Below are 15,674 nucleotides of genomic sequence, written 5' to 3' on the forward strand. Positions count from 1 at the left end.
TCACAGTATACAAATATACTCACAATACATGAAGTGGACAGCCCTGAAAAATCCAATTGCTATAAATTGTATGGGCTGCTATTCAAAATAATTTTTTCTTACATCTGTAACCATGAATCAATCAGTAGATTACTTGCCAAATTGCCAGTTATCATTGGTTTATATTCATCATCCATTGTAAAATAAAGATAATAATTATAGCCCATAAATAGCACATCCATTGATTCCATCTTAGGAAGGAACCTAAACAATCACATTCTCATAAAAGTTGTTTTTATCTTTTTGTTCCTCCTGTTATCATGTAAACTTCTCTAGAGTGCAAAGGTTGATTTCAGATGTTAAAAGCAGCATAGCTGATATTTCTATTGAGAACTGAAATTACATTTTTTTCTTGGCTCTACTCTATTCTCATATTTGGAGTTCTTTCATTACCAATTATTGATTATTTTTACACTTCAAGAATTCTCCTAATTATTTTGACATGTGCAGCTTCAAGATTGTTATTACATGGTCATCTTACTTCCTGTTTTGGTTTGATATTCTTTCTTCCCACCACAAGTGTCAAAGGCTCTATGTATCCTAACATGGTGAGAAAATTGGATGTTTAATATCAGTAGTTAACTTAATATGTAACTAGATCATTAATTTTTAAAGTTTATGTTTCAAAAATGACTAAATTCATAAAACATTATAAAATAATGTGTAGACAGTTTTTGACAGTCCTTTCCTAAGCTATCCATTTCTTTTACACAGTGAAATGGGGGAAAACCAAACAATGGTGACACAGTTCATCCTACTGGGATTCCTTGTTGGCAGAAGGATTCAGATGCTTCTCTTTGGGCTCTTCTCCCTGTTCTACGTCCTCACCCTGCTGGGGAACGGGGTCATCCTGGGACTTATCTCCCTGGACTCCAGACTGCACAGCCCCATGTACTTCTTCCTCTCACACCTGGCCATCGTCGACATGGCGTATGCCTGCAGCACGGTGCCCCAGATGCTGGTGAACCTCCTGGACCCAGCCAAGTCCATCTCCTTCGCTCGCTGCATGATGCAGACCTTTCTCTTTTTGAGTTTTGGACATACCGAATGTCTTCTCCTGGTGGTGATGTCCTATGACCGGTATGTGGCCATCTGCCACCCCCTCCGATATTCTGCCATCATGAGCTGGAGAGTGTGCATTGTCCTGGCCATCACTTCCTGGGCATGTGGCTCCCTGCTGGCCCTGGTCCATGTGGTTCTCATCCTGAGGCTGCCCTTCTGTGGGCCTCATGAAATCAACCACTTCTTCTGTGAAATCCTGTCTGTCCTCAAGCTGGCCTGTGCTGACACCTGGCTCAACAAAGTTGTCATCTTTGCTGTTTCCATGTTCATCCTGGTGGGACCCCCCTGCTTGATGCTGGTCTCCTACTCACGCATCCTGCTGGCCATCCTGAGCATCCAGGCAGGGGAGGGCCGCAGAAAGGCCTTCTCCACCTGCTCATCCCACCTCTGTGTGGTCGGGCTCTTCTTTGGCAGCGCCATCATCATGTACATGGCCCCCAAGTCCCACCATCCTGAGGAGCAGCAGAAGGTCCTTTTCCTGTTTTATAGCTTTTTCAACCCCATGCTGAACCCCCTGATCTATAGCTTGAGGAATGCAGAGGTCAAGGGTGCCCTGAGGAGAGTGCTGTGCAAAGAAAATCATTCCCAGTTGGGGTGGCGTGTGAATCTCCAGCCTCACTAGTTTCCTGGAATCTTGGGTACTGGTTATCACCTAAGTTGACCACTCTCTTGGTATCTGTGAAGCATTCCAGTTTCCCCCAGGAAGTATTTAGATATTGCTGCATTCCGTATACTTATTATACTTAACAAATTTTTTCATTTAACTGCTTATTGAATTGAGAATATCTAAGGAACAAATTTATTTTTACAGTGCTATGGGTCCCAAAAGTTTGAAATAGACACACTACCTTCCAAAGCAAAATGATCTTTTTCCCTACAAGATGAGCCTCTAAAGAGGATGTAAATCTAAGAACAGTACCTAGATTGGCCTGTGAGAATATGTGCTGTGTTTGGGTATAGACAGTGAGGTCTCTAATCTTCAATGGTGCATCATCTGCAGATAATGAATCCAACTCTCTCTCTCTCATCAAAGATCAGCATTCCTAGATAAGCCTCAGGAGATAGCCTCATTCAACTTCACAATCTTCTAAATTGGAGACAAAATATATATATATGATTCTATATACATTTTCCTCTGTTTGCCACTGCATGAAATCAATCTAATTTTTATGTCTCAGAGTTTTATAGATAAAGCCAAAGTTCCCACAGATATCTACAATGATTTCAAAACCCACTATCTACACAGTTAAAAGCTATGCCAGTTTCATACGCCATAGAAAACAAGTAATATTGAGATGATGCATTTTCCTGGGTTGTTCTCATAAACATTTGTATTTAATTTCTTACTGTGTTAGTTCAAAGAATTTATTTTTATACCCTTAAAATAACTTTTATAACTGATGGTGACATGGTATTGAATACAGAACTGTATCCCAAAATAACTGTTTCCATGATCATTGTTTCAGTTTGGTACTAAAGTTTTTATGGTATGTCAGTTTCCTGATTTCTACATTTTCTGAAGCTCACCTGGAACATAAAAAGAAATGGAAAGGTTTAGATATTTGTGGATGGCCTGCTATGTAACAAGATTTTCACAGGATTTGAAGCCATTTTATGGTGTCCCTAAATGTGTGTTTCTTCTCTCAGTGGATGTGTAGAGTCAGAGCGCAGATGTGCATGATCTCAAAATTCGATAACTTTGCAAGATTTTCCCCCAAGTTCATCCCATGACCCCAGAAAGTCAGGAATCATGTTGTAAGGAACCAATTAGTTTGGAAATAGCATGACTGATTGATATTAGATTTCCAAATAACACTTTGACCACCTTATTCCCAGTAAAAGAATGCAACAAAATGCAAATAAATATGAGAATATATTAAGTAGCAAATCTTCTCATCCCACAAAAGGCAGGAAACTTCTGTGAGAGGGTCCTTTTCTCCCCTCCCAAGAGAGACTGGACTCAGAATCTCCCCTGTTCAAAGTAGAGATTAGAGAACACTCCCAACAGGTGATCTGCAGTGGTGGCTGGTGCACTAGAAGACCCTCCCTTCAGGCAGGTTCTAATGAGCCCCACTGAGACACCTTGTCCCCTCCTTAGACTCCTCAATCCACTCCACACCTCCCTAACCAGCTCCCCACAGCATCTCCACACCTGGCGTGTCACCTGCAATTGGCTGACTTTCCAGGGTCCTTTCTTCCCACTTCTGTTACAACACAAGGGACCCAGGTTACACTGGGGAGAAGCTGAGCTACTGAGGTTAACTCCTGGAGCTTATTCATTGTCACACAGGTCCTGCCTCCTGACAGGATCACCTGAACCATCTGGAGACTGGGGGACAAGGGCAGTGCTGGGATTCATGAAATTCAAATAATGCCAAGTACTCAGGGGCTGTAATGAGAGATGTTGTCCCAGAGGTTTTCTCTCTGGCTGTCTGTGTTGCCTAATTGTGTGTCCTGCTGGGATGAGAACAGAAATAGAAAAAGACAATTGCTTTGTCTCTCCTTCCCAGCGGAGGTGGGCATGCATGACAGTTCATGACCCAGCCCCTCCAGCGAGCCCTAAGGAGCTGCCAAATGGGTTGAGCCCATCAGAGAACAGCATCTCCTTTTCTGAGGACTCTGCTACAATTCAGTCAGGAACAGAGGCGAGGATTCTGCAGCTCCCACGGAAACTCCCAGAAATCAGGACCCGTGTCCCAACCTTCAGGTGCTTCCCCTTCGGAGATCCTTGAGTCCAAATGTGGGTGCTAACCAGGTTGCCTTATCTCACATTACTATGAATTCGTCTTAGGCGTGTTGTAGCACCTAGTCTTTGGTTAACAGTCACTCATACACTGCAAGCATTGGTAAGGAAATTCACTCCTCTCTGAACATGTGCTGATTATTATTCTGCTATGGGAATAGCTGGAGGGAAAGTTAATGCTAACTTCCTGGACCATATTGCTCACAAATAATGTAAGTATGTATAGAATTACGTGAATTGTGTTTATATAGTGGAGAAGTAGTTGCATGAAAGCAACAAACCTATGAGCATTGATGCTAGAAGAAAGAAGAAAGAATGGGTTATCCAGGATATCACCCTGTTGGCTTACACTGTTATAATCAAAACTACAAAACTGGCTTTCAGAGGATAATGGCAAATGAAGTGAACGATTTTCAGGGACTACTGTGAATCATAGAGACGCCACACTTATCAGGTCCATACGATCACAGGCTATCTAAGAAGCTGTTGAAGATTGATAATGATTTAGCCCAGTTACTGAGTGTTCACTGCACACCAGGAACGTGTTCAGTGTGTCATATATATTATCTCAATTAATCTCATAAAATAGGTATTCCCATTTTTCTCCTTTAAAAAAAGAGGAAACCGAGGCTTAGAGAGGTTAAGAAATAACTCAAGGTCATACAAGTAATAAATGTGGGTCCAACCTCTAAGCCCAGGCTCACTAATTGCTACTTCATAGAGCCTTTCACTGTTTCTTTCCCAGAGAAACTGGCTCACAGCAGAATGTGGACAGGTCATTAATGTTTTGTTTTCTCATATTTAATCAAGTTGATATCCAGTCAGGCAATAAATATTTATTGAGCACCTACCATGTTCCAGGAACAATATATGGTCAACTATATCATTTTACTTTCTTACTTAAGGCATGAGATTCTAAGGATATCATTTTTCATTACTTACTAGATAAAAAAGACTTCTTCAATCTAAGGGTATATTTTCAACACAAATCCTATGGAAATTAATTTTGAAGGACAATGAGATAGCTCTTATTGGCTATTATGGAATCAAGAAAGAATGTTTCAATATCCCAGATAAGTGAGCTGGCAGATAGTACTACTATGAGAAATTATAAGATCGTATTTTCCAAGGTTGCTTATAAGACAGCCTGAATGCAGACCTCCTGTGTAATCAAAATCCTCTAAGAAACCACTCAAATGTTGGAACTATTGACAAATCTCTAGAAATACTGGGAAGACGTATGTTGAGGAGGTAGGAAAGAGAGATTCTGAGAATGGGAAATTGTAGGAGAGAAAGAAACCTGGGAACGGAGAGAGGATATCAGAAAGAGGTCCAGAGAAGGAGAGATGTACCAGGAGAGTGACAATGGTACTGCAAGGCACAGGAACAGGCATGCGGGAGACACAGCCATCAAGAGAGAACCAGGAGGGGTCTGTTCTGTAAGTTGTAACACATATTTCTTAATACTTGGAAGTAAACCATCTAACACTTCAGCCGAACTGAGGATTTAAAAATAGCTTTCATTTTTAGAATGCTGTGTGACTCATTAGAAAAGTTTGTCACCTCCTCAGATCTTACATTTTACCTTTTGAAACACAGGTCCCATCTAGTACCGACAGGTTTGTGCATGTGTAAAGAAATCATTTCAGTTTTAGATGTTTACTTCAAAACATGGAGATGTCGGATAATATATTAGTCATCAAATAATTTTCCCCAATTTTAAATCACTAACTTCTAAGTCTATATAAAATATATCATTTAAAACATACACAATGTGTGAATGTTACATCTGGAACCAGGTTATATTGAATTTCTGTTTTCAATCTCTCATTTCACTTCTTCCAATCCTTTGGCAAATTTTATCCATTTGAGTTTAAGTAAGATGTTCTTAGTATCATATAGAATGAAATAAAATATGGAGGGAAAAAGAAGATAGAAGTATCTTTCAGGTATTAAATGTTTAAACATTTTTGGACTCTACAGTTATTTTTATCAAACTTCAGAAAGTCTTTCCTTTTTTTTTTTCCCTTGAGAGAAATGTCCTTAATTGAATGAATCATACTAGCCAAGAGTTAAGCAAGCCAGAAATTCCAGATACAGTCCAAAGTTGATCCAAAAAAATCAATATTTAGGCATTCATTCATTTGCATTTATTGATTCATTTATTCACACAACATTTACTAAGTGTCAGAATTACAAAAAAGGAATAGTTACCTATTCCTTGTTCATAAGGAGTATGTTAACAATACAGTCCTGTCAAGGAAATCAGACTTTCAAACCACATGGTAACTGACCTTAAAGAATCTTAATGGACTAATTAAGCCCTTCTTTTTTCTTATATTTCCATTTAGCTTTTAAAGAAATTCATACTTCATAAATAGTGGGTTTTTTCCTCTTTATGTAATCATTTGGAGAGTTACAAAAGGAAATAACAAAGGACTGAATAAAGACATTAAGATATTTATAAGATGTAAATTCACAACCAAATATTTTCTCATGCTTTGTGTATTTCCCAAATAAATTCAGAAAGTTGTCCTGGCACAGTAATTTTTTGTAGAATCCTGAAAAGATAAATAAGCCTTGGTCATGTGTTATAAAGTTATAATATTCACTAGGATTCATTTGTGTCTTGCTGATATAATAATTTATTAATAATGCTATAACTAAATAATCGTTGCCCCTAGAAAAGGATCCAGTGGGGATATTCTTCAGGATTCTGATTAGATGCTCAGAAAAGCTTTCTTTGGGTTGTACTTCAAGGAGGTTGTTTCGGCCCAGGGCCTGGCCCTCACTGTGTAGATCCAGCCTTGGAAATTTTTTCAGTACGCACATTTCTCACCTGTATCATACTACCCAAACTAAAAAAGAAACAATGAATAAGACTGAACAGAATTGATGTAATTTAAAAATGCAACTGAAAAACTGTCCACAAACTTTGCTGATTAGCACATTTCTTCATTGATAAAATATCTCCACAAGGAAGCATAATGATACCTAAGGTTTGATTGGCGAACATGAGATCAGGGCCGAGGGCTAACGGGAGATCTGATTGACGAGGGTTATCCATCACCCATCATTCAAGCCATCTGGATCGCACCTGGGGACCTGCCCGGAGGACAGCACCCTCACGCCGTCAGGCCAGACTCCCCTGGACAGAGTGAGGACGCGCTGGCAATCGCTGCCTCTGCTGGATCACCTCCCTTATTCATCCCTTAGCCTTCCTTTAGACAAGTGCTCCACATGGCCCATGCATTCGGGTTGACTGACAAAGTCACCTCCTCCTCCCGCCTCTGTGTGACGACATCAGAGAGTACCAGGTGGGCTGTGGGATGCCCCCCAGCTCCAGTTACAGGTCTCCTCACGTTGTCCTGTTTCCTCCTCCAGCTCTTCTCATCCAGGATGAGCGGATTTCACAAATTTTGCTTATCGAAAGGAAGTAATAGTTCTCTTATTTCCAAGTTCTTTGGGGAGAATCTCACTGATGTCCCCACTGGTATTAATGACAGCTGGGCCGGGGTCCTATCAAAAGCAGCACCTTTCCTTGCATTAATCCTGGAGGAGATTTTTGTCTTCAGAGGCAAGCAGGCACAAGTTCAGTAATTCAGCCGTAGGTTATTTTTGCCTAGCAAAGTCACTAATAAAAATGTTTGCACTAGCAAAATGCTGGATTTCTACATGGTATATTGAGGAAGACGTTATCTTGGCCTTAAGTTCAGAAATCCAAATATTATTTGGCACATCACCAATTCACAGAAAGACCAATTACCTGACTAACAATTTATTGCTACAATAATTACAAAATGACTATAATTCATTAAATTAACTCTTTGCCAAAAATCTTTTAATTGGCCATATGTAAAGTATGTAGTAATTCTTATTTTGCTGAAGAAAGGCAGAAGATTTTTTTATGAATAGTCATTTCTTAATGTTTTTGATTTTCACGTGTGATACAACACTAAGCACGGCACAAAGAGTAGGTCCTCCCACACGCTGGCATCCCAGGTATGGTCTTTCCTACGTCTTTCAGTACGTGGATGTGCTCTTTGGATCAGAGCACAGACAGCACAGGAGTTGAGTTACAAATCATCCATGAGGAAGTACGTCTTGAATGTTCTCACACACATCCACACACGGCCTTGAGATCAATGCAGGAATGCCTGACTTCGTCCCCATTACAACCCTGTACTCACGGTATACAAATATACTCATAATACATGCAGTGGACAGCCCTGAAAAATCCAATTCCTACAAATTGTATGGGTTGCTATTTAAAATAATTTTTTGGTACATCTGTAACCATGAAGCAGATTACTTGCCAAATTGCCAGTTCTCATTGGTTTATATTCATCATCCATTGTAAAATAAAGATAATAATTACAGCTCATAAACAGCGCATCCATTGATTCCATCTTAGGAACGAAACTAAACAATCACGTTGTCATAAAAGTTGATTTTTATCTTTTTCTCCTCCTATTATCATGTAAACTTCTCTAGAGTGCAAAGGTTGATTTCAGATGTTGAAAGCAGCATAGCTGATATTTCTATTGAGAACTGAAATTACATTTTTTTCTTAGGACTACTCTATTCTCATATTTGGAGTTCCTTCATTACCAATTATTGATAACTTTTACACTTCAGTAATTCTCTTAATCATTTTGACATGTGTAGCTTCAAGATTGTTATTATATGGTCATTTTACTTCCTGTTTTGGTTTGATATTCTTTCTTTCCACCACAAGTGTCAAAGGTTCTATGTATCCTAACATGGCGATACAATCTCTTTCATAAAATTGGATGTTTAAAATCAGTGGTTAATATGTAACTAGATCATTAATTTTAAAAGTTTATCTTTCAAAAATGACTAAATTCATAAAATATTATAATGTCTAGACATTTTTTGACAGTACTATCCTAAGCTATCCATTTCTTTTCCACAGTGAAATGGGGGAAAACCAAACAATGGTGACACAGTTCATCCTACTGGGATTCCTTGTTGGCAGAAGGATTCAGATGCTTCTCTTTGGGCTCTTCTCCCTATTCTATGTCCTCACCCTGCTGGGGAACGGGGTCATCCTGGGGCTCCTCTCCCTGGACTCCAGACTGCACACCCCCATGTACTTCTTCCTCTCACACCTGGCCATCGTCGACATGGCCTATGCCTGCAGCACGGTGCCCCAGATGCTGGTGAACCTCCTGGACCCAGCCAAGCCCATCTCCTTCACTGGCTGCTTGACGCAGACCTTTCTCTTTTTGAGTTTTGCACATATCGAATGTCTTCTGGTGGTGATGTCCTATGACCGGTATGTGGCCATCTGCCACCCCCTCCGATATTCTGTCATCATGAGCTGGAGAGTGTGCACTGCCCTGGCCGTCACTTCCTGGGCATGTGGCTCCCTGCTGGCCCTGGTCCATGTGGTTCTCATCCTGAGGCTGCCCTTCTGTGGGCCTCATGAAATCAACCACTTCTTCTGTGAAATCCTGTCTGTCCTCAAGCTGGCCTGTGCTGACACCTGGCTCAACAAAGCTGTCATCTTTGCTGCTTCCGTGTTCATCCTGGTGGGACCCCCCTGCTTGGTGCTGGTCTCCTACTCACGCATCCTGCTGGCCATCCTGAGCATCCAGGCAGGGGAGGGCCGCAGAAAGGCCTTCTCCACCTGCTCATCCCACCTCTGTGTGGTCGGGCTCTTCTTTGGCAGCGCCATCGTCATGTACATGGCCCCCAAGTCCCGCCATCCTGAGGAGCAGCAGAAGATCCTTTTCCTGTTTTATAGCTTTTTCAACCCCATGCTGAACCCCCTGATCTACAGCCTGAGGAATGCAGAGGTCCAGGGTACACTGAGGAGAGCGCTGTGCAAAGAAAATCATTCCCAGTTGGGGTGGGGTGTGAATCTCCAGCCTCAGTAGTCTCCTGGAATCTTGGGTACTGATTATCACCTAAGTTGACCACTCTCTTGGTATCTGTGAAGCATTCCCTTTTCCCCCAGGAAGTATTTAGATTTTGCTGCATTCATTATACTTATTATACTTAACAAATTTTTTCATTTAACTGCTTATTGAATTGAGAATATCTAAGGAACAAATTTACTTTGTACAGTGCTATGAGTCCCAAAACTTTGAAATAGACACACTACATTCTAAAGCAAAATGATCTTTTTCCCTACAAGATGAGCCTCTAAAGAGGATGTAAATCTAAGAACAGTACCTAGATTGGTCTGTGAGAATCCGTGCTGGGTTTGACAACAGACAGTGAGGGCTCTAATCATCCATGGTGCATCATCTGCAGATAATGAATCCAACTCTCTCTCTCATCAAAGATCAGCATTCCTAGATAAGCCTCAGGAGATGGCCTCATTCAAATCTACACAATCTTCTAAATTGGAGACAATATATATATGATTCTCTATACATTTTTCTGTTTGCCACTGCATGAAATCAATCTAATTTTTATGTCTCAGAGTTTTCTAAAGCCAAAGTTCCCACAGATATCTACAATGATTTCAAAACCCACTATCTACACAGTTAAAAGCTATGCCAGTTTCATACGCCATAGAAAACAAGTAATATTGAGATGATGCATTTTCCTGGGTTGTTCTCATAAACATTTGTATTTAATTTCTTACTGTGTTAGTTCAAAGAATTTATTTTTATACCCTTAAAATAACTTTTATAACTGATGGTGACATGGTATTGAATACAGAACTGTATCCCAAAATAACTGTTTCCATGATCATTGTTTCAGTTTGGTACTAAAGTTTTTATGGTATGTCAGTTTCCTGATTTCTACATTTTCTGAAGCTCACCTGGAACATAAAAAGAAATGGAAAGGTTTAGATATTTATGGATGGCCTGCTACGCAACAAGATTTTCACAGGATCCGAAGCCATTTTATGATGTCCCTAAATGTGTGTTTCTTCTCTCAGTGGATGTGTAGAGTCAGAGCGCAGATGTGCATGATCTCAAAATTCGATAACTGTGTCAGATTTTTCCCCAAGTTCATGCCATGACCCCAGAAAGTCAGGAATCATGCTGTAAGGAACCAATTAGTTTAGAAATAGCATGACTGATTGATATTAGATTTCCAAATAACACTTTGACCACCTTATTCCCAGTAAAAGAATGCAACAAAATGCAAATAAATATGAGAATATATTAAGTAGCAAATCTTATCATCCCACAAAAGGCAGGAAACTTCTGTGAAAGGGTCCTTTTCTCCCCTCCCAAGAGAGACTGGACTCAGAATCTCCCCCGTTCAAAGTAGAGATTAGAGAACACTCCCAACAGGTGATCTGCAGTGGTGGCTGGCGCCCTAGAAGACCCTCTCTTCAGGCAGGTTCTAATGAGCCCCACTGAGACACCTTGTCCCCTCCTTAGACTCCTCAATCTACTCCACACCTCCCTAACCAGCTCCCCACAGCATCTCCACACCTGGGGTGTCACCTGCAATCGGCTGACTTTCCAAGGTCCTTTCTTCCCACTTCTATTGCAACACAAGGGATCCAGATTACACTGGGGAGAAGCTGAGCTACTGAGGTTAACTCCTGGAGCTTATTCATTGTCACACAGGTCCTGCCTCCTGACAGGATCACCTGAACCATCTGGAGACTGGGGGACAAGGGCAGTGCTGGGATTCATGAAATTCAAATAATGCCAAGTACTCAGGGGCTGTAATGAGAGATGTTGTCCCAGAGGTTTTCTCTCTGGCTGTCTGTGTTGCCTAATTGTGTGTCCTGCTGGGATGAGAACAGAAATAGAAAAAGACAATTGCTTTGTCTCTCCTTCCCAGCAGAGGTGGGCATGCACGAGGGTTCATGACCCAGCCCCTCCAGGGAACCCTCAGGAGCTGCCAACTGGGTTGAGCCCATCAGAGAACAGCATCTCCTTTTCTGAGGACTCTGCTACAATTCAGTCAGGAACAGAGGCGAGGTTTCTGCAGCTCCCACGGAAACTCCCAGAAATCAGGACCCGTGTCCCAACCTTCAGGTGCTTCCCCTTCGGAGATCCTTGAGTCCAAATGTGGGTGCTAACCAGGTTGCCTTATCTCACATTACTATGAATTCGTCTTAGGCGTGTTGTAGCACCTAGTCTTTGGTTAACAGTCACTCCGTTAGTGACACTCTTAATGAAGTATCAAGAAAGGAAGTAAATTATCTCTCCTAATGCTAAACATAGATGTACATCACTCAATATTGGTTCCAGGGGCAAAAAAAAAAAAAAAAAAAAAAAAAAGGCCAGGTGCACATTTGATGGACAAATTATGTAAAGGTGTTTAGGATTTGGCTAGATTTGTTTCATTGGTAGAGAAATACCCATGTGGTAGAGATTTGTTTGGGAAAGATGACACTCAAAAAATACGTACGAAATTGTTATATTGTGGATTTTTATAAAACATATGGAATAATTTTCCTAGTCTAAGGAAATTATAGTATAGTATATTATGGAGTGATATTACATTTCAGAAAAATTAACCTATGTTGGTTATTTTATAAATTGTACATTTAATTCTTATCAGCACAGTCACAATACATACTGAATCTATGAGAATATGTTTATTGCAATGGAATAGGAAGACAAATGGATACTAAATCCATGTCTTATACTTATCTTTCATTAAGCGCAGCATGAAAGATAGTATCAGGCACCTAGCAGGTACTCGATAAGTATGTGTAAATGTTAGACTTTCTGTAATCTGGAGGAGAAGCCTTCGTAGCGGGGAGGGAAAGAGTACAGAAAAGGGACTAAGGTGTTAGGTGGTAGTATAGCGAAATGGGAACAGCATGCAATGATCAATACTACTTTAAATTTTCATGTTTGTCTGTTTTTATGTTTAATGTTTACTTTTGATTTATTTCTGTTCCTCCTGCTGAAGCACATTTTCACAATAAGATCTTCGCAAGCTCAGAGCTACGAATCTGCTGCAGTACGCATTCCCACAGTGCCCGGAACACAGAAGGCAATTCGCAGTATGAACCATCATTATCAGCCATTAACAGATTTTTGAATAGGCTGTAATTACACAAATCTGACACTCAATTCTTCTTCATGCTCCACAATGGTTCCTATTTCCAGTAAAATCACTCACCTTATCAACCCTTGACCCATAAGACAACTTTGCTTATAACTGTGCAAGCGGTAAGATGCACAGTTTGCAGTTCTCCCTTGTTACTTACAAGCAAACAGCCCTACAGTTCAGCTGAGCCAAATGATCAATGACAGGGCATTTTAGGGAGTCCATTTTACTCATGCCCACTACTTTAGAAAAGAACCTGCCAGTTCATCAAACTTTGAGATTTACTTTTTAAAATACAGGTTCTATCAAGTTCTGATGCTTTGTTTATACATAAAGAGATTATTTCCTTCTTAAATATTTACTTTAAAATTTTAGAGTTGCCTGATCATTTATTAACCAGATAACAATTTGCCATTTTTTAATTCTAAAATTATACATATATTATGTAAATTAATGTACATCACTATGCCTGAAAGCTGCATTTGGAACTAGAATATATTTCAATATGGAGCCACCCCCTTCACTCCCTCCAGTCCTCCGGAAACTTAACTGCGTGGTTTCCATTTGTTTGTTTTCAACAAATATTAGGTATGCCACACAGGTATCAAATAAAATTTTAAAAAATAATGAAAGAAGGTATATCCAAAATTCAAGTGTTTAAACACTTTGAAAAGCCTTTGGTTGTTCTTATCAATTTTTTAAAACTCTGTTTTAAAACAGATCATTAAGGATGAACATCTTCTGAATCGTAGCACTTTATAAATGAGCTGAATTTGCGTTAATTATAATAGACTATATTTTAAAAGAAACCAGGTCTAATATAAGAACCTCAACACTTAGGTGTTTCTTCATTTGTTTCTATGTATTTGTCATTTAACAAACGTGTATTAACTTTCAGGGATATAAAAATGAACAAGCCTACTCCATTTCTCTAAAAGAAATCAAGACTGAAAGAAATACGCTACTGTGCTGAAAGAATATTAATGTACGTAGACCTTCTTTTTCAACTTTCAGTGGCTATCAAAAAATTATGGTTTTACTGTGTTTCTTTTTACCTTTATGTTTTCATCTTAAGGTAAATGAAAAATTAGGAAAGGAAATTACTATTTTATAGGACTAAAATATATTTTTCACAGCCAAATATTATTTTATACCTATGTATTTAAAAAATAAATTTAGAAAGTGTATAGAAATTTTTAATATCAGCCTAAAATCAAATAAACCCTAGTCATGTGTGAGGAATTTTTTGATATATTATTCAGACTATTTTTGTGTCCAGGTGATTTTATTGTTTATCAATAATGCTTATAAGAAAATGGACCAAAAAAAAAAAAAAAAATAAGCACCACATGTACTCACTAGCAAACTGGTTTCCCTGAGTGCACATTTGGGAATAACACCAATTGGGTATCGGACAGAGGTGGGGCTGCGGGGAGGGGATGGGTGCATACCTACATGATGAGTGCGATGTGCACTGTCTAGGGAATGGCACGCTTGAAGCTCAGACTCGGGGGGATGGGGAGGCATGGGCAATATATATAACCTGAACTTTTGTACCCCCATAATGAGCTGAAATAAAAAAAATAAAAAAGAAAGAAAATAGACATCTCATCTGTTGCTGTCAGGAAGGAAACCTGTTTCTTTCCCAAAGTCTTGTTTCAATGAGGTTACCCTGATCCAGGGTCTGGTTCTCGTTTTTTAGATCCAGGTTTGGAAATTTTGTTCAAGAATTGCATCACGCTATCCAAAAGCACAATAGGAAAATGCATAAACAGAATACCTAGATGTTCATTTATTTAAACTTGAAAATGTAAATGCAAAATGAACAAAGAACTTTGCGTACCAACACATTCTTTCTTTGTAGAAATAGCTGCTCAAGAAGACAAATTATTACCTAACGGTTGATTGATGAATAAGAAGTCAGAGCAAGAAGGAAGGATCACAGATCTTACTAGCTAGGGCTATTGATGACTGATCACCCAGAGCATTCATCTAGTCTGTAGACACAGAACCACCGGGTGACTAGGATCCTGCTGCCACCGGTTTCCTTTTTCCCTTCCCCTGAAGGTCATTAATGATTCATTGCCAAACGCTGCCCCTCTGAGCTGAGTCTACGCTACATACTGATCACCTCCCTTCTTTTTCCTACAGTCGTTCTCTAGACAGGTGCCCAATACAACTGATTTCATCTGAGTTCATGAATCAATCACATCCTCCTACCCTGCCTCCCAGAGACTGCATCAAAGCACATGGCATGGAATTTTGGAAGCTTCTAAAACTCTCCAGTCACATTTTTCTAATATTTTCTTGTTTTCCACCACTAGATTGTTATTCTCATCAGCTACACGTGTGTTTCAAAAGTTTATATCTCAGAATGCAATCCTGTCTCTTAAGTCCAAGTTCCTTGGAGAACATTTCTTGACATCTCCATTGGTATTGACAACAGTTAAATTAGGGACTGGCCAAAAACAGCACCTTTCCTCACATAAACCCCCAAAAGTAGCTAAGCCTAACTTATTTCACCCTTGCAATGGCGCTGACAAACATTTGCACTAGAAACCATGTTGAACATCAACTTGGTCTATTGAGCAAACTGTGATCTAAGATCCAAGGTCAAAAAGCCAAATTCATCAATTTAGCATATCATCAATTAGCCTCTTACCACTAATTCGCTGATTTTACCATCTGTCCAGTGACAAACTGAATTATCAATTTGACAATAATTTGTTTCTAGGAGTTACTTATAAAGTATATGGCAATTCTTGTTGCTGAGGTTACCCACCCTTTTTCCAGTTTAAATAGCAATTTCTTGTATTTTTTATTT

General features: G+C 39.6%; 2 protein-coding genes across 2 annotated transcripts; both read left to right on the top strand.

The window, feature by feature from the left end:
* Window positions 1–757: 757 nt before the first annotated feature.
* Window positions 758–1,723, top strand: LOC138377029 (olfactory receptor 2A1/2A42-like). The gene has a single exon (XM_069461680.1). The coding sequence runs from the start codon at window positions 758–760 to the stop codon at window positions 1,721–1,723; it is 966 nt and encodes a 321-aa protein (XP_069317781.1).
* Window positions 1,724–8,784: 7,061 nt separating this feature from the next.
* On the top strand, window positions 8,785–9,747 carry LOC138377030 (olfactory receptor 2A1/2A42-like). Its single transcript, XM_069461682.1, has one exon. The coding sequence runs from the start codon at window positions 8,785–8,787 to the stop codon at window positions 9,745–9,747; it is 963 nt and encodes a 320-aa protein (XP_069317783.1).
* The last annotated feature ends 5,927 nt before the right edge of the window (window positions 9,748–15,674 follow it).

This window comes from Eulemur rufifrons, chromosome 29 (assembly GCF_041146395.1).
Source record: "Eulemur rufifrons isolate Redbay chromosome 29, OSU_ERuf_1, whole genome shotgun sequence".
Classification (NCBI taxonomy): Eukaryota; Metazoa; Chordata; class Mammalia; order Primates; family Lemuridae; genus Eulemur; species Eulemur rufifrons.